Source organism: Ranitomeya variabilis, chromosome 2 (assembly GCF_051348905.1).
Source record: "Ranitomeya variabilis isolate aRanVar5 chromosome 2, aRanVar5.hap1, whole genome shotgun sequence".
NCBI classification, from domain to species: domain Eukaryota; kingdom Metazoa; phylum Chordata; class Amphibia; order Anura; family Dendrobatidae; genus Ranitomeya; species Ranitomeya variabilis.
Genome location: NC_135233.1, coordinates 632,148,902 through 632,176,723, shown reverse-complemented (window position 1 = coordinate 632,176,723; position 27,822 = coordinate 632,148,902). Strand labels below are relative to the sequence as shown.

The 27,822-nt window shown below is 42.3% G+C and overlaps 1 protein-coding gene across 6 annotated transcripts in view; it reads left to right on the top strand.

Moving 5' to 3' along the window:
• TIAM2 (TIAM Rac1 associated GEF 2) overlaps positions 1-27,822 on the top strand; it is a 643,262-nt gene that overhangs the window by 338,960 nt on the left and 276,480 nt on the right. For all 6 annotated transcript variants that reach the window (XM_077289067.1, XM_077289068.1, XM_077289064.1 and 3 more), the window contains 2 exons: positions 8,410-8,582; positions 13,333-13,557. In XM_077289067.1, coding sequence (XP_077145182.1) covers positions 8,410-8,582; positions 13,333-13,557 — 398 coding nt within the window. The remainder of the gene's footprint in view (positions 1-8,409; positions 8,583-13,332; positions 13,558-27,822) is intronic.

The window sequence follows — 27,822 nt, the reverse complement described above, 5'->3', positions numbered from 1 at the left end:
CCGTGGCAATGGATGACAAAGAGCAAATCAGGGTTACAGACAAAATAAACTTAGACTGAATGGTGCCAATGGAAACAGACTTATCAAGCTTCTTTGTACGCCTAGAGCATGCTGATATAACATGAGTAGAATCCCCACAATAGAAGCACAATCCATTCTTCCGTCTAAAATTCTGTCGCTCGCTCCTGGACAGAATTCTATCACACTGCATACTTTCTGGCGTCTTTTCCATAGACACCGCCAGATGGTGCACCGGTTTGCGCTCCCGCAGACGCCTATCAATCTGAATAGCCATTGTCATGGACTCATTCAGACCTGCAGGCACAGGGAACCCCACCATAACATCCTTAACGGCATCAGAGAGACCTTCTCTGAAAGTTGCCGCCAAGGCGCACTCATTCCACTGAGTAAGCACAGACCATTTACGGAATTTTTGGCAGTAAACCTCAGCTTCGTCTTGCCCCTGAGATAGTGCCATCAAAGTTTTTTCTGCCTGAAGTTCCAAATGAGGTTCCTCATAAAGCAAGCCCAAGGCCAGAAAAAACGCATCCACATCGCGCAACGCAGGATCCCCTGCTGGCAATGAGAAGGCCCAATCTTGAGGGTCACCCCTGAGCAAGGAAATCACAATCCTAACCTGCTGAGCAGGGTCTCCAGCTGAACGAGACTTCAGGGACAAATAAAGCTTACAATTATTTCGGAAATTCTGGAAGCTAGCTCTATTCCCTGTGAAGAACTCCGGCAAAGGAATTCTCGGCTCAGATACTGGAGCATGTACCACAAAATCTTGTAAATTTTGTACTTTCGTGATGAGATTATTCAAACCCGCAGTTACACTCTGAAGATCCATTATTGTCAGGTGCACACAGAGCCATACAGAGATTAGGAGGAGAGAGAGAAAAAAGACTGCAGCAAGGCAAACTGGAGGAAAAAAAAAAAAAAAAAAAAAAAAAAAAATTCCAGCAGACTTCTTATAACTCTCCTTTCTCAACCTGGGTCTTTAACACTTTATTGGCCGGTCAAACTGTCATGATCTCTGCAGGCAGAGATCATAGCAAGCCTATAGAGGGACAAGCTCTCGGAAGATGGAACTATACTGACCATGAACTAAGCCTGCCGCGCAACTAGAAATAGCCAGGTAGCATTTCCTATTTATTGCTAGATGCCCAGCTCTGGCCTAAGACCTAAATAGCTAGCAGAGGGAAATATAAGACCTGGCTCACCTCTAGAGAAATATTCCAAAGAAGACAGTAGCCCCCCACATATAATGACGGTGAGTTCAGATGAAACAACAAACGCAGCAGGAAAATAGTCTTAGCAAATTTGAGGTCCGCTTACTAGATAGCAGAAGACAGATAGTATACTTTCATGGTCAGCAGAAAAACACTAACAAAACACCATCCAGAGATTACCTTAAACTCTGGCATTAACTCATAACGCCAGAGTAGCAATCCCTGATCAACGAGAGCTTTCCAGACACAGTAACAAAACTTCAGCTGTGAACTGGAACAAATAGGCAAAACGAAACATGGACAAAAGTCCAACTTATCTAGTAGTTGTCAGAAGCAGGAACAAGCACTGAGAGGCATCAGATAACATTGTTGACCGGCAAGAAACCACCAGAGAAATGAGCTTAAATAGCGACACCCACTACTGATGGAAACAGGTGAAACAGGAAAGAGGATGACAAGTCCAATTCCACAAGCGGCCACCGGGGGAGCCCAGAATCCAAATTCACAACAGATGGGTTAGGGTTGGGATGAAGACTGTGGTGAGGTTTGGGATGAAGTGGGATGGGAGCGGGTCAAGTGCACAGGTGGTGAGATGCGATCTTGAGAGTAGAGTGGAGAGTTGATCTTCTGTAATGGTGGAGAAGTTGGTTTTGGAGGTGGAGGGCTGGGAAGTCGGGAGGAAGGGCTCTGGGGGTTGTTGACCAAAACTGTCTCTGATATTATCAATCTTCTGCTTGAAAAATGAGGCAAAGTCTTCAGCGGAGATAAGTGGGGAGGGAGGAGGTGCTGGGGGACAAAGGAGAGAATTGAAGGTGTTGAATAACTGTTTAGGGTTGTGAGACAGGGAGGATATGAGAGATGAGAAGTAGGTTTGTTTAGCTGTGGCGAGTAGGGTTGAGCGACTTTTGCTTTTTTAGGATCGAGTTGGGTTTTGTGAAACCCGACCTTCTCAAAAGTCGGATCGTGTGAAATCGGCCGATTCTACTGTAAAGTCGGGTTCTGGTCCCGGAACACGAAACCCAATGCAAGTCAATGTGCATTCATATCTCTCTCTCTCTCTCTCTCTCTCTCTCTCTCTCTCTCCTCCGTGCATATATTGTATTTGACTCCGGAAATCACTGCAGCCCAAACGGTAATATGGCTCTATGACGCCGCAGAAACCGGGCCGGAACCTATGTCATCACGCTGCCCACAATTAATTGGCTGAAAAAATGGTGGGGAAGGCGTCATTCAAAACGCGACTTTGGCGCCAAGATCGCGTACCGCATGGCCGACCCCACGCTGGGATCGGATCGGGTTTCATGAGACGCCGACTTTGCCAAAAGTCGGCGACTTATGAAAATGACCGATCCGTTTCGCTCAACCCTAGTGGCGAGTGTGGTCTTGAAAGTAGTGAGGGACTGTTTGAATGCGATGAAGTGCTCGTTGGAGTGGGATCTTTTCCATTTGCGCTCAGCAGCCCTGGAAATTGTACTTTGTTTTATCTAACACTCTGCTAATTTTGGCTAATTTTGGGTTTAGAAGTCCAGTGAGGGTCTTACAGTGTACATAGAGCTGTCAATCAAGGAGTGAAGCCGCCCACTGCACTCCTAAGTCAGAGATTAGCATCAGATCAATACAGCTCAGATTATACAGAACAATATGCACAGAAATCCATCAATCTCCTCTGCGCTACCTGCTCCATAACCAGCTGCCCACAGATCACACAGCTCTGCAACGTGACAGCGTTGTCATGGAGACCTTATGTAGATTCACAGCACAATTAAATGTCTGCAAACACGCTCCCACACCTTCATGTGAGCAAGGTAGGAATTAGCCAGCACAGGAAGTCGTATAGAGCAGGCAATGGTCTCCAGCAGAAAGAAAGCACAATGCAGATTTCTCAAAGATTCCTCAAATCATTTTATGGTCAGACAAGTATTTACTAAAACAGATGTATCAGTATCAAAAGAAATGTCAAGGTCTATTTAAAGGGAATGTATCCCATCTGAGAGCAGAATGGAATAGGGGCAAAGACCCAGATTCCAGTAATGTATCAATTACTGGGCTGCTTGCTGCAGTTTTGATAAAAATCAGTTTTATTTGCTGCTGATCGACCAGTTCTCTGAATGCTGAGCTCTGGATAATCGTGCCCACACCACTGATTGACAGTTCTCTGTGTATACTCTGCATAGGCAGAAAGCTGCTCATCAGTGGTTGGGGCACGGTTATAGAGAGCTCACGAATATGGAGGACTACATGGCTGCAAGTTTACTAGTCCTCTATTGATAATCTGCTGATAAAAACAGACATTTTATCAAAACTACAGAAATCAGCCCAGTAAGAGACAAACAGTTGTGCTCAAAAGTTTACCTACCCCAGCTGAATTTTTGCTTTTTTGGCCTTTTTTTCAGAGAATATTATTGATACCTGTTTACTGTAAATGATAGCTATAACCCTGTATGTAACCCCTTTCTCATGTACAGCACCATGGAATTAATGGTGCTATATAAATAAATAATAATAATAATAATAATAATAACACCAAAACTTTTTATCCACTCATGGTTAGTGGTTGGGTGAAACCATTTATTGTTAAACTACTGTGTTTTCTCTTTTTAAATCATAATAAGAACCCAAAACATCCAAATGACCCTGATCAAAAGTTGACATACCCCATTTCTTAATACCATGTATTGCCCCCTCTAATATCAATGACAGCTTGAAGTCTTTTGTGGTAGTTGTGCATGAGGTTCTTTATTTTCTCAGATGGTAAAGCTGCCCACTCTTCTTGGCAAAAAGCCTCCAGTTCCTGTAAATTCCTGGGCTGTCTAGCATGAACTGCGCACTTGAGATCTCCCCAGAGTGGCTCAATGATATTGAAGTCAGGAGACTGAGATGGCCACTCCAGAACCTTCACTTTGTTCTGCTGTAGACAATGATAGGTCAATTAGGCATTGTGTTTTGGATCATTGTCATGTTGGAACATTCAAGTACGTCCCATGCGCAGCTTCCGGGCGGATGAGTGCAAATTTGCCTCCAGTATTTGCTGCTAACGTGCTGCATTCATCTTTCCTTCAACTTTGACCAAGTTTCCTGTGCCTTTGTAGCTCACCATCCACAAAACATCAGCGATCCACCTACATCAGCGATCCACCTCCATGCTTTACAGTAGGAATGGTGTTCCTTTCATCATAGGCCTCGTTGACCTCTCTCCAAATGTAACGTTTATGGTTGTGGCCAAAAAGTTCAATTTTGGTCTCATTAGTCCAAATTACCTTGTTCCAGAAGTTTTGAGGCTTGTCTCTGTGCTGTTTTGCGTATTGTAGGTGAGATACTTTGTGGCATTTGAGCAGTAATGGCTTTCTTCTGGCGATTCAACCATGCAGCCCATTTTTCTGCCTCCTTATTGTGCATCTTGAAACAGCCACACCTCTAGTTTTCAGAGAGTCCTGTATTTCAGCTGATGTTATTTGTGGGATTTCTGTGCATCCCGAACAATTTTACTGGCAGTTATGGGCGACATTTTTGTTGGTCTACCTGACCGTGGTTTTGTTTTTACAGAGCCCCTGATTTTCCATTCGAACACTGCTGACTGGCATTATCAATTCCTTGGATTTCTTTTTGTATCCCTTTCCTGTTTTATATAGTTCAATTACCTTTTCCCGTAGATCCGTTGACAATTCTCTTGCTTTCCCCATGACTCACAATCCAGAAACGTCAGTGGCTAGATGAAAGATGCAAGAGTCTGTCTGGATCCCAGAAACTCAGCTTTTATGCACACACACTGATTACAAGCAAACAGGTCACAGTTGAGGATGTTACCTTTAGTAGCCATTCAAACGCAATTGTGTCAACTTCTGTGCTTGTTATCAAGCCAAAATCACCAGGGTTTATGATCTTTTGATCAGGGTCATTTGGATGTTTTGGGTTGTCATTATGATCTAAAAAGAGAAAACACAGTAGTTTGACAATAAATGGCTTCACCCAACCACTAACCATGAGTGGAGAAAAAGTTTTGTTGTTATCATTCATATTCTCTGAAAAAAGGACGAGGAGGCAAAAATTCTATGTAAACTTTTGAGCACAACTGTATAACTGGAATCACAGTCTCTGTTTCTACATTATGCAGCTCTCAGATTAGTTGGCAAAAACCTGGTGACAGATTCCCTTTAAAGTATTCATATTTTTAAAATATACTAAAAAGGCAGGGCTGTTACAAAAGCCCTCCTAATTACATGTACCAGAGGCACTGTGCAGCGTCAACAATCTGTAGATTCGGGTGCCCTAAGGTCTCGAAGGTGTGACTCTTCCAGATGTCTGTACTTACATGTATTGTCCATGACAGATGCACATTAAATCATGTGGAATTTTATCCATCTTGATTATAATAAAGCTCTTTCTATCTTCTTTTTACCTATTGATGGATAATTTCATACAATATCAAACGTATAAATTGTTTTGCTAAATGTGTAAGTGGTCTGTGGGCCCCATGGACCCTCCCTAGAGGTGCAATACCAAAAGATATTTTACACACAATACACAATTTTAATATATAATCCCTGACAAAGAAACTTAATGTATAATTAGAGGAGATTATCTAGAATGCATAAAATCCTAATAATAATTATCTCATTTTATTTAAGGACTGTGAGAAATTTGTAGGCAGAATCATGATGGGAAATGGTCTTGAACTGAAACAGGTTTAGTAACCTTCTTGTTGATTAGGTTGTGTCAGAAATTAGCTTAGCTGGACAGTAGCTAAAGTGAAAAGATACTGGAAATAAAATATTTGTTTACATCTCTGTAAATTTTTGACAGACTAAAAGCATACAGATTAAAACATATTAATGATCTATCTTGAAAAGGCACTTCAATAATGATGTCCCATATAGTGGGCTGGTGTTCAGAGCCTCTTAGATCAGTAGATGGGACAACATCACATCCTAATGACAGCCATGGAGGCACTTTTTTAATGTAAGTAAATTATAAAAATATTAAGTAGTTGACTGTGGGTTATTCACAGAATATACAGTATGTGATCTTATAAAACAAAAATGTTCAGAATTAGTATAGAAAATATAGCATATACCAAGGACTTCTTAAGACAGAAGGCATTTACATGTTAACTTTAATCACATCTTCATACAACTAAGACATTAAAGATGTTAAAGCAGTGTGAAGCAGCCTCTTCTTACCTCAGGACCACTGGTATATTGAGTATTAGATAAAAAAGACAGGGTGGACAGCAGTGCGAGCAGCCTCCTCTTATCTTAGCACCCCTGGTATATCAAGCATTAGATCAGAAGGACATGGTGAATAGCTTCTTTTAAGATCTGCACCCCTGTTTTCTCCAGTATTAGATCAGAATGAAATGGCAGACAGCAGTGTAACTGGCCTGTTCTTGCCTCAGTACCCCTGCTTTCTCCAGTATTAGGTGAGAAAAAACATGGCGAACAGCAGTTGCCAGCATTAGATCAGAAATACATGATGAACAGCAGTTTGAGCATACTCTTTTTTACCACAGCATCCCTGATATCTCCATTATTAGCTCATATAGACAAGGTGAACAGCAGTGTGAGTGGCCTCCTACCTTGGAACCCGTGGTAACTCCAGGATTAGATCAGAATGACAGGGAGGACAGCAGTATGAGTAGCCTCTTCTTACCTCAGTACTCCTCGTATCTCTAGTATTAGATTAGAAAGACAGAATGGATAGCAGTGTGAGCAGCCTCTTCTTACCTAAGTACTCCTGGTATCTCCAGTATTAGATTAGAAAGACAGAAAGGATAGAAGTGTGAGCAGCCCCCTCTTACCTCCGTACTCCTAATATCTCCAGTATTAGATTAGAAAGACAGAATGGATAGCAGTGTGAGCAGCTTCTTCTTACCTCAGTACTCCTGGTATCTCCAGTATTAGATTAGAAAGACAGAATGGATAGCAGTGTGAGCAGCCTCTTCTTACCTCAGTACTCCTTATACCTCCAGTATTAGATTAGAAAGGCAGAATGGATAGCAGTGTGAGCAGCATCTTCTTACATCATTACTCCTGATATCTCCTGTATTAGATTAGAAAGACAGAATGGATAGCAGTGTGAGCAGCCTCTTCTTACCTCAGTACTCCTGGTATCTCCAGTATTGGAGTAGAAAGACAGAGTGGATAGCAGTGTGTGCAGCCTCTTCTTACCTCAGTACTCCTGGTATCTCAAAAATAGATTAGAAAGACAGAATGGATAGCAGTGTGAGCAGCCTCTTCTTACCTCAGTACTCCTGGTATCTCCAGTATTAGATCAGAAAGACAAAATGGATAGCAGTGTGCGCAGCCTCTTCTTACTTCATTACTCCTTATATCTCCAGTATTAGATTAGAAAGACAGAATGGATATCAGTGTGAACAGCCTCTTCTTATATCAGTACTCCTGATATCTCCAGTTTTAGATTAGAAAGACAGAATGGATAGCAGTGTGAGCAGCGTCTTCTTACCTCAGTATTCCTGGTATCTCCAGTATTGGATTAGAAAGACAATGGATATCAGTGTGAGCAGCCTCTTCTTACTTCATTACTCCTGATATCTCCAGTATTAGATTAGAAAGACAGAATGGATAGCAGTGTGAGCAGCCTCTTCTTACTTCATTACTCCTGATATCTCCAGTATTAGATTAGAAAGACAGAATGGATAGCAGTGTGAGTAACCTCTTCTTACTTCATTACTCCTGATATCTCCAGTATTAGATTAGAAAGACAGAATGGATAGCAGTGTGAGTAACCTCTTCTTACTTCATTACTCCTGATATCTCCAGTATTAGATTAAAAGACAGAATGGATAGCAGTGTGAGCAGCCTCTTCTTACCTCAGTACTCCTGGTATCTCCAGTCTTTGATTAGAAGGACAGAATGGATAGCAGTGTGAGCAGCCTCTTCTTATCTCCGCATTTATAAAAAAGAATTACATTTCCTTTTGTTATTTTTCTATTCCCTGAGAACTCCTTTCATCTTCAATGACTGTCATTTTTTTTGCTTCTTCAGCACATCCCGCACTTTTTATTTTTCAATATTCTTAGTCAATTTCTGCTATTATTAAGTCTTAAATATCTGCATTTTAACAGGCATGCAAATTATTGTGCAATATAACATTCTATTATGTAAATGACTAGTTCATTATCTCTAATATTAGCCTACCATTTCATATTCTCTAATCAAAGGTTGCACTCTGATGTTTTATGAGACATATGAAGGGAATTCCACAGAACAGAGTACTTCACCGAGATATGCCCTGTTTGCTGAAGACAGCATTGTGCAGTCAGTTCCGGAGCACCCGAAGAAGGAAAATGTCTTCTGTCTCAGCAATTCCTTTGGAGATGTTTACCTATTTCAGGTTGGACATGTCTAATAAGTTTATATGCTGTAATGGATTTTATATAATTTGGAACTTATTGTTCTATGTTGTGCTGGCAATTTATACATAACCTGTTTCTGGAAGAAAAATTTAACAAATTATAAGTAATGTAATGTAAGTTCTGTGCCCTTAGTAATATACTTTTTCCAGTCACCATCTTGTGCTCTTGGCATCACTCTAGTTGTCTTCTGCAGGTTGTAACTTGCCAAATCGCTCCAGTGTTTTCTGGGCAGCCCGATGGCTTCTCAGTGTAAGTCTATGAGAGCAGGAACAACTCTCTCATATACATAGACTCCTTTCACATTGCATGCTTGCCCATGTTCAGTAGTCCCATCAGGACTTGCATCAGAATTCCCCTGCACAAGCGGATTTGGACATATGCACTAATGGTGCCATAGACTATAATGGCGCCAAGAGAACCAAAGAGTGCTCTGGTGTGCATAATTCTGATGCAAATACGCCTGTTAGAAGCGGGCACACAGAAGTAGAAAAAGGGACCACTGAACATGAGCAAGAACACAATATGAAATGAGCTTTGCTTTGAGAGCTTCTGACTGTTAGCTCTAAACTCAAGTGAAGCAGAAGCTACAATCATAAGATTGTGAATCGGGACCAGAGTGGCTCCGGGAGGAGTATAAGACAGCAGCTGGTAAGTATATTACTAAGGTCAGGGAACTTACTGTACATTAGTGGCACCACTTCACCAGTGAAACAAAAAGTAACTATGATGTGGTGCTTAAAGTATTAAGCTTACAGTGGGTATGGAAAGTATTCAGCCCCCTTTAAATTTTTCACTTTTTGTTTCATTGCAGCCATTTGGTAAATTCAAAAAAGTTCATTTTTTCATATTAATATACACTCTGCACCCCATATTGACTGGAAAAAACAGAAATGTAGAAATTTTTGCAAATTTAATAAAAAAGGAAAGCTGAAATATCACATGATCATAAGTATTCAGACCCTTTGCTCAGACACTCATATTTAAGTCACATGCTGTCCATTTCCTAGTGATCCTCCTTGAGTTGGTTCTACTCCTTCATTGGAGGCCAGCTGTGTTTAATTAAACTGATAGGACGTGATTTGGAAAGGCACACACCTGTCTATATAAGACCTCACAGCTCACTGTGCATGTCAGACCAAGTGAGAACCATGAGGTCAAAGGAACTGGCCAAGGAGCTCAGAGACAGAATTGTGGCAAGGCACAGATCTGCTCAAGATTACAATAGAATTTCTGCAATACTTAAGGTTCCTAAACGCACAGTGGCCTCCATAATCCTTAAATGAAAGAAGTTTGGGACCACCAGATGTCTTCCTAGACCTGGCCGTCCAGCCAAACTGAGCAGTCGTAGGAGAAGAGCCTTGGTGAGAGAGGTAAATAAGAACCCCAAAGATCACTGTGGCTGAGCTCCAAAGATACAGTAGGGAGATGGGAGAAAGTTCCACAAAGTCAACTATCACTGCAGCCCTCCACCAGCCTTAGTGGCAGAGTGTCCCGACGGAAGTCTCTCCTCAGTGCAAGACATTTGCTAAAAACACATGATGGACTCCCATACTATGAAAAATAAGTTTCTCTGGTCTGATGAGACAAAGATAGACCTTTTTGATGATAATTCTAAGTGGTATGTGTGGAGAAAACCAGGCACTGCTCATCACCTGCCCAATACAATCCCAACAGTGAAACATGGTGGTGGCAGCATCATGCTATGGGGGTGTTTTTCAGCTGCAGGGAAAGGACGACTGGTTGCCATTGAAGGAAACATGTATGCGGCCAAGTACAGAGATATCCTGGATGAAAACCTCTTCCAGAGTGCTCTGGACCTCAGACTTGGCCGAAGCATCACCTTCCAACAAGACAATGACCCTAAGCACACAGCTAAAATAACAAAGGAGTGGCTTCAGAACAACTCAGTGACCATTCTTGACTGCCCCAGCCAGAGCCCTGACCTAAACCCAATTCAGCATCTCTGGAGAGACCTGAAAATGGCTGTCCACCAATGGTCACCATCCAAACTGGAGAGGATCTACATGGAAGAATGGCAGAGGATCCCCAAATCCAGGTGTGAAAACTTGTTGCATCATTCCCAAGAAGACTGTTTCTACTCAATACTGACTAAAGGGTCTGAATACTTATGACCATGTGATATTTCAGTTTTTCTTTTTTAATACATTTGCAAAAATGTCTACATTTCTGTTTTTTTTCAGTCAAGATGGGCTGCAGAGTGTACATTATTGAGACAAAAAATGAACTTTTTTGAATTTACCAAATGGCTGCAATGAAACAAAGAGTGAAAAAAATAAAGGGGTCTGAATAATTTCCGTACCCACTGTATATGTCTTACACCCTTATATGTCAGGTTCTTTGTTTATAACTAGAGGAAATTCCTTTAAAAAGTAACATACAGTAAGCTTAGAGCATTGGCATGAGGTAGATGATAACTTATTGATTTGTGGGAATCCCACCACTGGGAACCCCTTTGATTGGTAGAACAGGAAATTTTTAACCCCTGTGGGTTACTGACTGCCTTCTATTCATTCTCTTTGGGGATTCAAAAAAAGCTGGGCATAGTACATTTCCGCTATATTCTAACTATTGGTGCGGCTCCCAGAGATTGGACCCCCACCGATCAACAGGTTATCACATTTCCTGGTGATAGATGATTGATAACTTTTTTTCACTGGATAAATCCTTTACATATTCTGCAGACATAGAGTAGAACATTTAATCCATGTTTATTTGACTTTTTTACTTTCTTTATGACCTTTATTGTCATTGACTTAAATGAAAACGGTCACCAGTTTTTGAGTCTGTCAACAAATGCCACCACCTTCATCTGTACTGCATTACAACATGTATATTGATCCTAACTCGCCCGCATACTCCCCAAGCTACAATTTGAATTGTTACCCCCCTGTATTTAAATGAGTAAGGTCCAGTCCGATGAGTGTCATCACTGCAGTGTCTGTGTCTCCTCTCTGCCCCTATAGTGGCTTGCAAAAGTATTCATCGCCTTGGCATTTTTTGTTTTGCTACCTCACAACCTGGAATTTAATTGTTTTTTTGAGGGTTTGCATCAGTTCATGTAATGAACATGTCTACAATTGTGATCATTTGGTTTTCTTTTTTCTGTTAAGCAAAAAACAAATAGAACAAAAACCTGTGCATAACTGTTGACCACACTTAAGTCAGTACTTTGTAGAACCTCCTTTTGCTGCAATTACAGCTGTAAGTCTCTTTGGATAAGTCTCTGACCTTTCCACGTCATGCCCATGGGAATTTTAACTATTCCTAAAGGCAAACCACTCAAGTGTGGCTTTATCAGTATGCTTTGGATTATTGTCTTGTTGGAACCTCCATCCCAGTCTCAAATCACTAACAGATTGAAACAGGTTTTGCTCAGAAATATTCTTGTACGAGTATTTCACACCATCCATCTTTCCCTCAACTTGGACCATTTTTCCTGTCCCTGCCAAAAAACATCCCCACAGCATTATGTCAGCACCTTCATGTTTCAATGTGGGGATGGTGTATTGGGGTGATGAGTTGTGTTGTTTTGGTGCCAAACATAACATTTACCTTGTTGGCCAAAAAGTAAAATTTTGGTCTCATCTGACCACAGCACCTTTCTTCATACATTTTTGGAGTCTCCCACATGTCTTTTGGAAAACTCAAAATCAATTTTTGCGTGTAAGTAAAGGCTTTTTTTCTGCCCACTATTCTGTAAAGTCCAGCTCTGTGGAGTGTATGGTTTATTGTGGTCGTATGGACAGATACTCAAGTCTCTGCCTTGGAACTCTGTAACTAATTCAGGGTTACCTCTTGTCTCTGTGCTGCCTCTCTGATTAATGCCCTCTTTTCCCAGACTGAGAGTTTTGGTGGGCGGCCCTTTCTTGGCAGGTTTGTTGTGGTACCATGTTCTTTTCCTTTGATGATAGTGGATTTGCTGGTGCTCCTGGGGATCATCAGAGATTGGGATTTTTTTTTCATAACTCAACCCTAACTTGTACTTCTCAAGAACTTTGTCTCTAACTTGTTTGGAGATCTCCTTGGTCTTTTTGGTGGTGTTAGGTTAGTGGTGCCTCTTGCTTAGTTTGGTTGCAGCTTCTTGGAGTTTCAGAAAAGGTGTGTATACTGACAGATCATGTGACACTTAGATTACACACAGATGGGCTTCCTTTTATTTTACTAAGCACGCAATTTATGAAGGTAATTGCTTGCATCAGAAATTTTTATGGGCTTCATCGCAGGGGTGAATACATATGCACATGGCAATTTTTAGCTATTTGATACCATACATTTTTTCTCACTTCTCCAGTTCACTTAGACTGTTTAGTGCTGATGCGTCACACACAAATCAGATTGCAAAAATATTTAAACACAGGTTGAAATGTAACAAAATGGGTAAAAGGCCAAGGTGAGATTTGTTCCGTTATATGGATGACGTAGGACGCGTGATCCACATCAATCATAGCGGAAGGACAACAATTTTGAGCAGAGAGGAGGCACAGATAGTGAAGATGCCCATTGGACCGGACCATCCTTATTTAAATACAGTACAAGAGCAATTCAAATGGTATTTTTGGTGGTATTACAGGGGAGTAAGGAGACAGTATACACGTTTGTGGAATGAAGTCTAGGGCAGATAAAGGTGGTGGCATTTGTTGAGAGACTTGAAAACTGGTGACAGTTTCTATTTAAGAACTATTCATTTGTTTTTTATTCAACCTGTAGGCCACTAGCCAAACAGATCTCGAAAATTGGGTGACAGCAATTCACTCTGCCTGTGCCTCACTTTTTGCTAAGAAGCATGGGAAAGAAGACACCATCAGACTGCTAAAGAGTCAAACTAGAAGTATTATGCAAAAAGTTGATATGGACAGCAAAATGAAGAAGATGGCAGAGCTACAACTTTCTATTGTTAATGACCCCAAGAATAGAAAAGCCATAGAAAACCAGGTGTGTTAAATCATTTTCCACCAGTGAGTGCTTTATTCTGCTAGTGATTTTATAAAGCTTGGTATGTATTGTTCTACCTATTGTTCTTATACACCAGGCCTAGGACCAGCAACCCTTGGCAATCTTTGAAACTATACCTACCAGCATTCATCTGTCAGGGCTTCTTTCCCTTAACTGCTTTCGTACTATGACAGCTGAACTGTGATAGGCTGCTATGGGAAACATGGCTAGCTTTATGGTTTGATTTCCTTTTAAGAGATACAAGCAGGCTTGGACTGGCCCACAGGAGAACAGGAAACTCCTCTGGTAGGCCCCTGTGCAAGAGTGGGCCATCACCCTCTTATATATAAGCAGTGCTTGGCACTATATACTTGAATCACTATGTACAGACAAATGCAGCATTTTATTCTATTTTATGTTATATAAATTTGTGATTGGGGATTTGCATGTAGCTGAAAAGTTGGGCTTTGGAGATGGTTACTGTGGGCCCTTGACACCCCAGTCTGACACTGGCTGCAAGTAAAGGACATAGATTTTTCTTTATGTATGTAACCCACTTGTTGAACTGGATACTGTTTATCCACTGTCATCTATGGACATATGCCATGCACCAGATATACACATCATGCATCCTGTACTTAGAGCATATCATATGTATTTATTCATATCTTAGAATAATTACGTGCTCTCTTTATTACGCACAGAAAATATGCACATATTTATAAAGATCTTATGCACAAAACTGCAAACTTCACTTCTGCTGTGAATTCCTGCGGAGAAAACCATCTTCAGAAATACATCTAATTCACTTTCCTCCTACCGGTGGATATGTTGTTTTTAATGCTCCCTTTTATGTACAACGGTTATGTTCCATATTAAAGGGCAGCTGGCATAATCTAGAAATGATCAGCCAGGTTTCATAAGCCATTGGGGGCGTAAAAACTATTGTTACCTAAATGAAATGATTTTGCGTTAATATGACTCCTCGCACCACTCTGACCCATTACAATTCCTACAATCATTTTAACTAAACACTTTCATGATTCTATGAGACATCATTTTGCTGATTTCATCTAGGTCTCCTACCTTCATATAGAGACTTTATGCTGGGTGTTTCCATGTCTGATAACACCCAGCATTACACACAACTGGGTTGTCTAATTTGTGTATATAGGTGTAGAGACCAGAAGAGGCAACTGGTAGGAGTAGTTCTAGTCCAGTTACTGCTATTCTCTTTAATTAGATAGCAGTATGCCTGCCTAATAAATAAATTAGCTGCAGTAACTAATCTGTTTGAATAGATTGTAGTGTATGGTTGTGAGTACATAAGAAATAATTAATTTGCCACTAACATCATTAATATCAGGATCATTTGGAATGGTTCTGACTTGTCCACAAAAAGCTTCAGGCTTCGCTAGTAGTATTATTTTATAAAAAGGAAGGCTACCAATTATCTAATATGCCTGGCAAACAACAACCGATCTCAATCGTAATGTTAAACATATAGTATAATAACAATCCATTTTTATATAAAAGCTCGTATAATATTTCGATTCCAATTTTTGATGGTGCCATATTAAAAAAAAACAGCCATAGTGCTTATATACTGTTTACCTAAAGGGGTTGTCCAGTCCAAATCGGTAAGTGTGCAGTCACACTGTATTACTGCAGACGTATGAATCCTCCCAGTGCACACATTGTGCGCTGCCGAGATTCTCTGGTTTCTGAGTCGGGTTCAGAGGTTATGTATGAGTTATACATATGGTACACCTGGCCAGAGCCTGTCCAGTGGGCATGGCCTCGCTTCATACACTTGGGATTCAGGCTCACAGAGTGACTGCAGGCTCATTGATTTGGTCCGGATAACCCCTTTAAAGATTTTTCCCTTTTGGAATTAGGTTTTTTTTTTGCTTTTGAGGTTTATTTTTTTCCTTTCCTTTTTTCCAAGAGTCGTGTTGTTGTTTTTTTTAATCTATAAAGCTATATGAGGCCTCTTTCACACGTCCATTTATTTCCGGTACCTGAATAACCGGTACCGGGGATATCCATGTCCGTGTGCCTGTGTGTGTACTATGTGTGGCACACATGTGACAACCATGTGCCGCATCAGTACCACACAGACAGCCGCCAGGGAACTAGTGCTACAGTAAGCACTTTTCCCAGGCGACTGGTTCTGAACACAGCTTTTATCCATTCTTCCCTGCTCTGCCGGCGAGCAGCACGAGCAGGGCAGAATGAATGAATGAAAAACGCGACGTGGGGTCCCCCTATGGTTTTAAACCAACCCGGCAAAACTCACATTTGGATATGGGCCCCCCCAGCCTAAAAACAGCAGCCCGCAGCTGCCCAGAAAAGGCGCCTCTATTAAAGAAATCATACACCACACAGTTTTGCCATCTTTATTATACTGCTAATCCAAGCGACGCCTTTGATCTCCTGTAAAAAAATAAAAATAATAAACCAACAATATACCATACCTGTCCAGCATTCGGTCCCACGGCGTAATCCGTATCTGGGGAATGTACAGTTTACAACTGGAGCAGTGCTAAGATGAACCGTGGGAGAATGCAAGTGATGAGCTCATGGCAGTTCAAGCTCTGTCACAGTGACCTCATCACTTGCATTCTCCCACGGTCCTGAGGTCACAGGAGTTCATGCCGGCAGCAAGCACAGACTCAGTGAAGTCAGCGCTAGTTACTGAGCCTCTGCCCGCTGCTTCTCATTCATTCCCCAGTAGTTTACTGCCAGGGCGTTCGCATCTTAGCACGCTCCAGTTGGAAACTGCACATTCCCTAGATATGGATTACGCCGTGGAACTGAACGCCGGACAGGTATGGTATATTGTTGGTTTATTATTTATTTATTTTTTTTACAGGAGATCGAGGGCGTCGCTTGGGTTAGCAGTATAATAAAGATGGCAAAACTGTGTGGTGTATGATTTCATTAAAATACTTTATACTTACTGTGTGGTGTTTATTTAACCTTTTACCAACTATAGAATTAGTAATGGATAGGTGTCTTATTGACACCTCTCCATTACTAAGCTAGGCTTAATGTCACCTTACAATAGGAAGGTGACATTTACCCCCCATTACCTCACTTGCCAGCGCTACAGGGCAAGTGGGAAGAACCGGGCAAAGCTCCAGAAATGGCGCATCTACTAGATGCACCTTTTCTGGTCAGCTGCGGGCTTCTGTTTTTAGGCTGGGGGGCCTATATCCATGGCCCCTTACCAGCCTGAGAATAGCAGCCAGCACCTGTGAGTTTTATCGGGTTGGTTTAAAAACATAGGGGGACCCCACCTCGGGTTTTTCATTCATTCATTCTCCCCTGCTCGCATTGCTTGCTGGCAGTGGAGATAGGATGAGAGCCGGCTTCAGCACCAGCTGCCGGGGAATATCGCTTACTGTAGCGCTACTTCCCTGGTATCCATGCACACGGAGGATAGTGTGCACTGTTCTCCGTGTGCACCTGTGAGGCACATTTTGCGGCCCGTGTGTCCGGGTGAAAACGGACATGTCTGTGTGTTTTGCACATGGCCACACAGTCCGTGAAAACACACTGACATGTGCATAGACCCATTCATTTGAATGGGTCTACGTGTGTACATGTCTCCGGTACATGTGAAAATGGTTTCAACAAGTACTGGAGACACGGACCTGTGAAAGGGGCCTAGGGGTTTGTTTTTTTCGTGTTGCAGTTTTGAATGACACATTCATTTTCCCATATCATCTACTGAAAAATGAACCAAAATTCCAAATGGGGTGAAATTGTTGAAACAAAATGCAATTGTGCCATTGTTTTTTGCATTTTGTTTTGATGGTATTAAATTTGCAGTTAAAATGGCCTATCAACATGATTCTCCAGGTGAGTAAAATAAGGCAATAACGAATTGGTATTTGTTTTTATATATTTTATTACTAGAAAAAAAAACTGAAACTCATGAAAAAAAAAGTTTTGTTCATGTTGCCATTTACTTAAACCTGATTTTTTTTAATTTTTCCATCAAGGAACTGTGAGAGGGCTTGTTTGTTGCATGTCAAGCTGTCTTTTTTCATTGATATCATTTTTGGGTGCATAGGACATACACACGTAGACAAAATTGTTAATTGTACACATGGTCAAAATAGTTTAAATTCTTTCTAGGGTACCATAATTTTTGTCCAGACCATTTTCATAGATTTTTTTTTTACATTTTTCTATTGAACCACAATTCAGTAGCAATGTGTGATTTTCATTAGTTGACATTCAGTACATTTAAATAGAAAATTACTTTTGTCAGTTCCAAGCTATTTTAGTGACCATTGTGGGTTTTTCTTACTTTAATAGGAGGGTACCAACAGTTTTGTCAATGTGTGTACTGGTCACTTTTTATTGTATTTTTAAGAACTGTGGTAACGGAAAGCCTCAAATCTAGAGCTTTGATTTGTTTTACTTCTTCTGGAGTAAAACGTGTTTTAAATTACAGGGCCTAATATGAAACCAAAATGAGCAAATACCCTCTAGTATGTAGACAAACAAGAATAAAAGACATCCCACCTTGACGAGGTGTAACCAATCAGAACGGACTCCAACTCTTGTAGTTCACCACACTATGCATCACCAGGGTCAAAATAGACCCAGACTGTTCAGACATCTGTCCCTGGAAAGCTATATAAACAAACTGACCCACCCAAAAAGGGGAAACCTCACCTCTGTGTGTACAAATTACAAAAAACGAAAGCAAAATCTAAGGCTTCGTCCCCACGGTCAGTATTAGGCAGCGCTTTGGACACAACACATGTCCGCTCCGTCCAAAGAGCTGCCAGCTTTAGAACGCAGGTAATTTCGCATGTGTTCATTGAACTGTGTGGAATCACCGCATCCTATACATTGGACGGGTGATATTTATCTTGCGGAGACTGTTATACAACATACACTTTTTTTGCTCTTTTTTCCCCAGCATCTACATATCAGAGTACTATATGGATTTTCTTGACACACAGTGAATTAATTATCATAATGATAATGTTCATTTTTCCCAGAAGTACTAACAAAAGGAGCAGACACATTTCTTCTCCAACACACCCTCCACAATAGATACTTTTGGTTCACTCTTCTGTGATCTATTACTTTTGAAGTTAAACTACTAAACATGTTCTCAGCAGCTATTTATCCCGGATAATCTGCTGCATAGGGATTTTCTGTGCTCGGTCATAAGATTAAGGCGTCGTATTTTACCATTCTCAAGGAACAGCAGCTCAGTGTCTTAGTACAATTACAGTATTATTACACTGTAATGGTTTCCTTACCTCTTTGATCTATAGCTAGATTGTCATCTGTTACTTTAGGCTTTGGTAGGGATGACAAAGGAAAAAGTCATGCACCTTGGTCACTTTTAATAGTTTAGGCTGTGTCATAGTGGTCTTCAATCCCAATCACTGTGCTGAATGGTGTGCGATTTTCTATGGCAAACCCTCAGCTTATTCATTATGAGTTTCATATGGTTGGCCATATTAGTTACTCACGTTTTAATTCAGTGTTGTATTTGTCAGCATTGAAAGACCCTCTAGAAATTCTCCAATTATCCTGGACCAGATCCAAATCAGAGGACAATAAAACTTTCACGCTCATCATCTATGAACTGTCCTAATATTTATGGCCACAACTGTTTATCCCTCTCCCATAGTTCTGCTTCACGTCACTGGTCTTATCTATGGCATTATTCCTGTGTCCTGTTGTGTATAAATATGTGACTCTTCAGATTTTGTAGTCTCAAAAGCTTGCAATTTGTTACCATCTTTTCAGTTAGCCATTAAAAGGTATCAACCACTGAGGACTCTCAGTTCTAAATATTTTCAAATTACAACCCAAAAGTCCAAACATCTGTGTGGTCTCTTCCTCTGTGTGTATATATATACAGTACAGACCAAGAGTTTGGACACACCTTCTCATTTAAAGATTTTTCTGTATTTTCATGACTATGAAAATTGTAAATTCACACTGAAGGCATCAAAACTATGAATTAACACATGTGGAATTATATACTTAACAAAAAAGTGTGAAACAACTGAAAATATGACTAATATTCTAGGTTCTTCAAAGTAGCCACCTTTTGCTTTGATGACTTCTTTGCACACTCTTGGCTTTCTCTTGATGAGCTTCAAGAGGTAGTCACCGGGAAGGGTCTTCCAAAAATCTTGAAGGAGTTCTCAGAGATGCTTAGCACTTGTTGGCCCTTTTGCCTTCACTCTGCGGTCCAGCTCACCCCAAACCATCTCGATTGGGATCAGGTCTGGTGACTGTGGAGGCCAGGTCATCTGGCGTAGCACCCCATCACTCTCCTTCTTGGTCAAATAGCCCTTACACAGCCTGGAGGTGTGTTTGGGGTCATTGTCCTGTTGAAAAATAAAGGATGGTGCAACTAAACGCAAACCGGATGGAATAGCATGCCGCTGCAAGATGCTGTGGTAGCCATGCTGGTTCAGTATGCCTTCAATTATGAATAACTAACCAACAGTGTCACCAGCAAAGCACCCCCACACCATCACACCTCCTCCTCCATGCTTCACAGTGGGAACCAGGCATGTAGAGTCCATCCGTTCACCTTTTCTGCGTCACACATAGACACGGTGGTTGGAACCAAAGATCTCAAATTTGGACTCATCAGACTAAAGCACAGATTTCCACTGGTCTAATGTCCATTCCTTGTGTTCTTTAGCCCAAGCAAGTCTCTTCTGCTTGTTGCCTGTCCTTAGCAGTGGTTTCCTAGCAGCTATTTTACCATGAAGGCCTGCTGCACAAAGTCTCCTCTTCACAGTTGTTGTAGAGATGTGTCTGCTGCTAGAACTCTGTGTGGCATTGACCTGGTCTCTAATCTGAGCTGCTGTTAACCTGCGATTTCTGAGGCTGGTGACTCGGATAAACTTATCCTCAGAAGCAAAGGTGACTCTTGGTCTTCCTTTCCTGGGGCGGTCCTCATGTGAGCCAGTTTCTTTGTAGCGCTTGATGGTTTTTGCCACTGCACTTGGGGACACTTTTAAAGTTTTCCCAATTTTTCAGACTGACTGACCTTCATTTCTTAAAGTAATGATGGCCACTCGTTTTTCTTTACTTAGCTGCTTTTTTCTTGCCATAATACAAATTCTAACAGTCTATGCAGTAGGACTATCAGCTGTGTATCCACCAGACTTCTGCACAACACAACTGATGGTCCCAACCCCATTTCTAAGGCAAGAAATCCCACTTATTAAACCTGACAGGGCACACCTGTGAAGTGAAAACCATTCCCGGTGACTACCTCTTGAAGCTCATCAAGAGAATGCCAAGAGTGTGCAAAGCAGTCACCAAAGCAAAAGGTGGCTACTTTGAAGAACCTAGAATATAAGACATAATTTCAGTTGTTTCATACTTTTTTGTTAAAGGAAACCCTTTCCTTACCCGCTGGCTGCATGCGGGCCGCAATATTGGCTTGAAGTTCATTCTCTGTCCTCCGTAGTACACGCCTGCGCAAGGCAATCTTGCCTTGCGCACGCGCAGTATGCTTTGCCCAACTGCGGGCAAAGCCGAAAAGCATTAGTGCGTGTCCCGGAACACAGCGAAATACTTCCGGGACATAGTGCGCCGGCGCATGCACACTAATGCTTTTCGGCTTTGCCCGCAGTTGGGCAAAGCATACTGAGCGTGCGCAAGGCAAGATTGCCATGCGCAGGCGTGTACTACGGAGGACAGAGAATGAACTTCAAGCCAATATTGCGGTCAGCATGCAGCCAGCGGGTAAGGAAAGGGTGAATCAAACACCCGAAAACACGGCCCATATGACCAAAAACTGGTCCCGCCAAATTCAGGTGACAGGTTCCCTTTAAGTATATAATTCCACATGTGTTAATTCATAGTTTTGATGCATTCAGTGTGAATTTACAATTTTCATAGTCATGAAAATACAGAAAAATCTTTAAATGAGAAGGTGTGTCCAAACTTTTGGTCTGTACCGTATATTTTAGACCAATATATTCCCTACATAGACTTAGACTAGAACCTTCAGTATTGAGTAGGAACAAGAGGATTAGTAACACCTTCAGTAGTTGTTTATTTATTAATTTCAAGGAGGAATAACAGAGGAATGGCACAACTTAAAGTTCTAAGAACAGATGCTGCAGAATGTTGTCATGGTGAATACAAATATACTGATTTCGACAAGTCAGTAACTCTTTTAAGCATTATTCTTGTGAGATTCCGTGCCTTATAGGTAGAAAAAAGGCAACATTCTAATATTACATAACATTTTATCTCTTGTTTTGGTATAACGCTTTCACTAGTCGAATCCTTTTTTATTTTATAGCCATATTTTTTGCAGCATATTGGGTCCTTTTCATAGCAACATTGGATAAGCATTGATGATGGAAAGTAAGATGCAATCTTTTCAAGGTATCCTTTTTTTCAAGGGTAAAAAGACTGGTGTCAAGCTTTTATATTTTCTTTCTTTATACCTTTTTGATAAGAAGGAGAAAGCTTTTTATCTTCTTTGTTTTTTTTCTTTGGGGGGGTTAGTACCAGTTTTGCCATTTTGGTGTAAAAGACATAATTATATTTGTAGCATTAAAGCGCCACTCCAGGGTTTTTTTTCAATTTCAGTGCTGTAGTGGCGCTATGTTCCCTGGACTTAGAGTACACTTTCTAGCCGCCGTCTTCTGCTCTTCTTTGTGCTGCTCCGGCCTTGTGACTGCAACTTCTCAGTTACTGGAAGTCAGAGGTAATCATTGCAAGTTCTCAAAGTAAGTCTATGAAGGCCTCGTTCTGGCTCTCATAGATTTAATTGAATTTTGACTTTCAGCTCGCTCAGCAAATACTGGAGCTATCTGGCAGGTCACAACCTGCAGAAGTCTGACAGAAGCAGCGCTGATAAAAGATGTAGACAGTGTCAGGTAAGTGTGAGACTAGGGAAAGAGGGATAAAGGGCACAGCGCGCCTCGGCAAATTTTAGGCCATGCCTCTGACCACACCCATTTCACAACTAGTCACACCCATATCCATGCCCCAACCACACCCATTTAGCACTGCTGATCACACTGTTTCATAAACAATAACTATAAACAAAAAAATATGGCCACACATGTTGCTCCATACTGTATAATGGCCACTCAGTGCTCCATACTGTATAATAGCCACACATAATGCTCCATACTGTATAATGGCCACACATGATGCTCCAAACTGTATAATGGCCACACAGTGCTCCATACTGTATAATGGCCACACATGATGCTTCAAACTGTATAATGGCCACACAGTGCTCCATACTGTATAATGGCCACACATGATGCTCAATACTGTATAATGGCCACACAGTGCCCCTTACAGTATAATGGCCACACAGTGCTCCATACTGTATAATGGCAAATTTTAGGCCACACCTCTGACCACACCCATTTCACAACTAGTCACACCCATATCCATGCCCTACCCACACCCATTTAGCACTGCTGATCACACTGTTTCATAAACAATAATTATAAACAAAAAAAATATGGCCACACATGATGTTCCATACTGTATCATGGCCACACAGTGCTCCATACTGTATAATGGCCACACATGATGCTCCATATTGTATAATGGCCACACATAGTGATCCATACTGTATAATGGCCACACACAATGCTCCACACTGTATAATGGCCACACATAGTGCTCCATACTGTATAATGGCCACACATGATGCTCAATACTGTATAATGGCCACACAGTGCTCCATACTGTATAATGGCCCCACATGATGCTGCGTACAGTATAATGGCGCAACATGATGCTAGGTACAGTATAAGCACCCCACATGATGCTCCATACAGTATAATGGGCCCACATGATGCTGCATACTGTATAATGGCCTCACATGATACTTTGTACATTATAATGGCCCCACCTGATGCTGCATACTGTATAATGGCCCCACATGATGCTGCGTACAGTATAATGGCCTCACTCGATGCTCCATACAGTATAATGGCTCCACATGATGCTGGGTACAGTATAATGACCCCACATGATGCTGGGTACAGTATAATGGCCCCACATGATGCTGGGTTCAGAATAATGGCCCCACATGATGCTCCATGCTGTATAATGGCTCCAAGTGATGCTGGGTACAGTATAGTGGCCCCACATGATACTGCATACAGTATAATGGCCACATATAGTTACCCCACCTCGTCATTGCCCTCACACCCTCATCATTGCCTTCTCCCCAACCCCTATCATTGCCTTCGCCATCACTACACACACATCTACACACAAACACCTCTCACTGAGCTCCCTCGCAGCAGCCAGCAGCTTCCTCTCCCGTGGCGCTGAATGATGTCATCCAGCTGCGCAGCACCGCTGACTGCTCACGTCACTGCAGCTTTGATACGCCCTGATAAAGACCTCTACGTGTCTCCTGTGACAGTGTCAGAGCGAGGAGCAATATCTGCTCCAATGCGACACAGCTAGCGATCGCGCTAGCAGTTTAAAGAGGCAGTACATTTTGCCTGAGGCCATACGGGAAAAGGAGGATCCTGGCCGGGACAGCAGTACAGAGTCTCAAAATCGGGACTGTCCCTCTGGATCCGGGACAGTTGGGAGTTATGCACACACAGCTCCGCTCTGTACACCTCGTACACACATGGATCTGCTCCGTACACCTCGTACACATGTGGCTCCGCTCCATACACCTCGTACACATGCGGCTCCGCTCTGTACACCTCATACACACACGGCTCCGCTCTGTACACCTCGTACACACATGGCTCTGCTACATCCACACTGTAAACCCCCTCCTGACCCCACACATAAACTTACCCTCATCCAGCACCATGACAACCAGCACAGCAGAGTCCTGCATACACTGAGGCCCCGATCATGTGACCCCTGACTCCTCCCCTCCTGTGACCTTATCACAGGTCCTGTGCGCACAGAGCAGCCATATATGTGGTGTGCGGGTCTGCAGGTGGAGGGATGAGGCTGAGGCTCACATTGCAGTGCGGGAAAAGTAAGGTCCCGGCCGTGACAGTGGGGCTCTCAAAATGAGGACTGCCCCGCTGGATCCGGGACAGCTGCGAGGTATGCTTCCACTGTAGCTGAACACAGTCAGCATCATGCCTTCCCTTAATACTTTCAAGTAAAGTGGTTATCTAAATTATGTTATTGTTGGTCTATTCTTAGGATAGGCCAGCAATATTAGATTGTTGGAGGTATAACTCATGGCACCCTTCACTCACTTCAGCAACTGCCATGTTCCCTTCATTGTCCACCTACCAGACTGCCATACATTTTGTAACACTTCTGTGCCTGGCATTGCAGCTCATCGCACCAATGTATTATACAAGTGACCATAGCTGAGCTGCTGTCCCACTATCCCTCTGCCCATCACAAGCTCAAAAATTAACATTTTAGATTCTATGGGTAGAATACTGACCAGAATCTCTATTTTGGGTGAAGAAAAACCTGGTTACATCTCTAGGTTGCAGCAATGGCTGAAATATAACTTAAAGCTCCTAAACAAATCTTCAACATGGCCCCCAACTATCACAGTCTTTAATTGTATTGGTCTTCTCATATGAGCTAAGGGAACCTGTTGGGCCCTCTTACACCCATGCTATAGAGTTTAATTGCAGTTATAGTAACACCCCTTGATCATAGCATTATCCTATAATCACTGATTGGTGACAGGTCTAAGGCTATGTGCACACGTTGTGGTTTTGTTGTGGATCCGCAGCGTTTTTTCCACGTGGAATTGCACCAAATCCGCAAAGGGTAGCTCAAACAATGTTAATCAATGGGTATCTAGAATTGGTGTGCACATGCTGCAGAAAATTCTGCACTGATTCACAACGTTTTATTTTCCGCAGTATTACAAGGGCAACCAGGGGAGGGTAGTCAGAGCCAGGTTCTTAAAGGCACAGTACACGAATAGTGTCCACTGGGCCAACTATCAATGAGCACTCCCCTTGTCCCTTACACATAGACAGAACCAACACAACGTTCCTCACGACGTACCTTGTCCTTGCTCCAACCATAGTAGTCCAGGTAAATCAAAGGAAGAAAAGGCAACCGTGATCCAATTGGGAAAAAAAATAACTTTTAATGAAACAAGATGGTGGAAAAAGATGACAAAAGTGTCTGGGATCTGGGAGCTTGTAACCCCTTCAAAGTGGGGTCCTCCTATAGTCCTGGAGACCTGTAGTGCAGGCTATTATTCCTTGTTCCTTAGTCGTGTAGATTCCAAGGCAACAGTTCCCTCCTGTCCGGAGGCCTGGCAGTGCCCTGTAACATGCACATCTGCTATGTTCAGCTTCTCACGCAGTTCTGGAGGGAAACGGCAGCTTCCCTTCACCACATCTGTTAACTGCTTCTGTCCCTGCCTCTATTACCGTAAGTACATAACAGTCATGGCGGACACAGCACATTAAAGGGGAACACCATAACAACATATATTACATTAACGCAGTAACACTTACATGACTTAAAGTGCATGGGAGGTCATATGAAAGGAGAGGGCGCAACTGAGAGGACCGGCCACCTCCTTACAGCAGCATGTCAATTATTTTTGCGGATCTGCAGCGTTTCTGCACCCATTGACATACATTGAGTCAGTCAATCCGCAGCTGAACTGCAGGTGTAACAATGTCTGCGGATTTGCTTGCCAAAAATGCTGCAGAAAAGAAAGAGAGTGTGTGAGCGGAGAATATGTGTGTGGGCAGAGACTATGTTTGAGCGGAGAATATGTGTGGGTCTGTCTGTGTGTGTGTGTGTGTGTGTGAGTGTCTGTATGGGTGTGTGCGGGTGTCTGTGTGTGTGTGCGAGTGTCTGTGTGTGTGTGTGCGGATGTCTGTATACAGGGTCGGACTGGGGTGCCTAGGGCCCACCAGGGGAATTAACTCTAGGGGCCCACTCTACAGCTACCATAAACTTTTTTTTATATAATATAAGGACAGAGATGTTAATCATATTTGTAATATACTGCATTAGGAAAACAAGTTTCTGGCAGCATCGACTGACGAGTCCTGATGTTCCTGAGATCCCAGCTTTCTCTATACCCGGCCCCTGATTTACAGGTTTGTTTGTTTTTTTAAAACTGAATTAGCAGCGGGGGCGGAGAAAGTCAGGAACTCATGAATATTCAGGACTCACCATTATGAGCGGGAGCTTCCAATACAACATTTTGGCATTTTGTTATGGGGATCTGTCACTAGTTTGTAACCCACCATATGACACCATAAAATCAGTGACAGATTCCCTGTAACAGAATCCCTGGATAACACCTTTATGGTAATTTCACACTAGCAACTCCACTGCAGGATGCCCGCTGCTTGTATCCCACAGTGGACCCGCCCAGGAGGAGGAATGTGCACAAATTATACAGATATATACTCATATAATACTGGGTGCATTATATGCAATGTTATAAATCAGAGTGAAATCCTTCAGGTGTATTGGACACCTCTTTAAAGGCTCTCTGTCAGCACAGAATGACTGTTCAAACCAAGCAGAGGAGCTCAGATTATGATGGCGGGCAATCATTTATATACACCTGCTTGTTTTCCATCCATCTCCATCCTTCTGTGACTCTATGAAGCCAGAGCTGTCAGTCACATTAGAGGGGGTGGAGAATGATGGAATACAAACAGGTGAGAAGGTCAATGTTCATGATTGGCCACGCCATGAAACACTAAGCGGCAGGACTTAGGGTACCGTCACACAGTGCCATTTTCATCGCTACGACGGCACGATTCGTGACGTTGCAGCGTCGTATGATTATCGCTCCAGCGTCGTAGACTGCGGTCACACGTTGCAATACACGGCGCTGGAGCGATAATTTCATGACGTATTTGCGATGTAGAAGCCGTTGTTTACTGTGCGCACATCGTATACAACCTGTGTCACACGATGCAATCATGCCGCCACAGCGGGACACTAGACGACGAAAGAAAGTTTCAAACGATCTGCTACGACGTACGATTCTCAGCGGGGTTCCGGATCGCAGTAGCGTGTCAGACACAACGATATCGCTATAACGTCACGAATCATGCCGTCGTAGCGATGAAAATGGCACTGTGTGACGGTACCCTTAGTTTGAACAGAGTCCTTCTAAGGGTAACTTGTCACCTTGATTAACCCTATATCTGCAGATAAATAGCATTAATCTGCAGGTTAATGGGGTTTAAAGCCTGGTTAGCTGACTTAATGGGAAAGCATTGGCTACAGGGAGAAAATTAAGCTTTATTCTCCCTTCAGCAGTCGCTTCCTGTG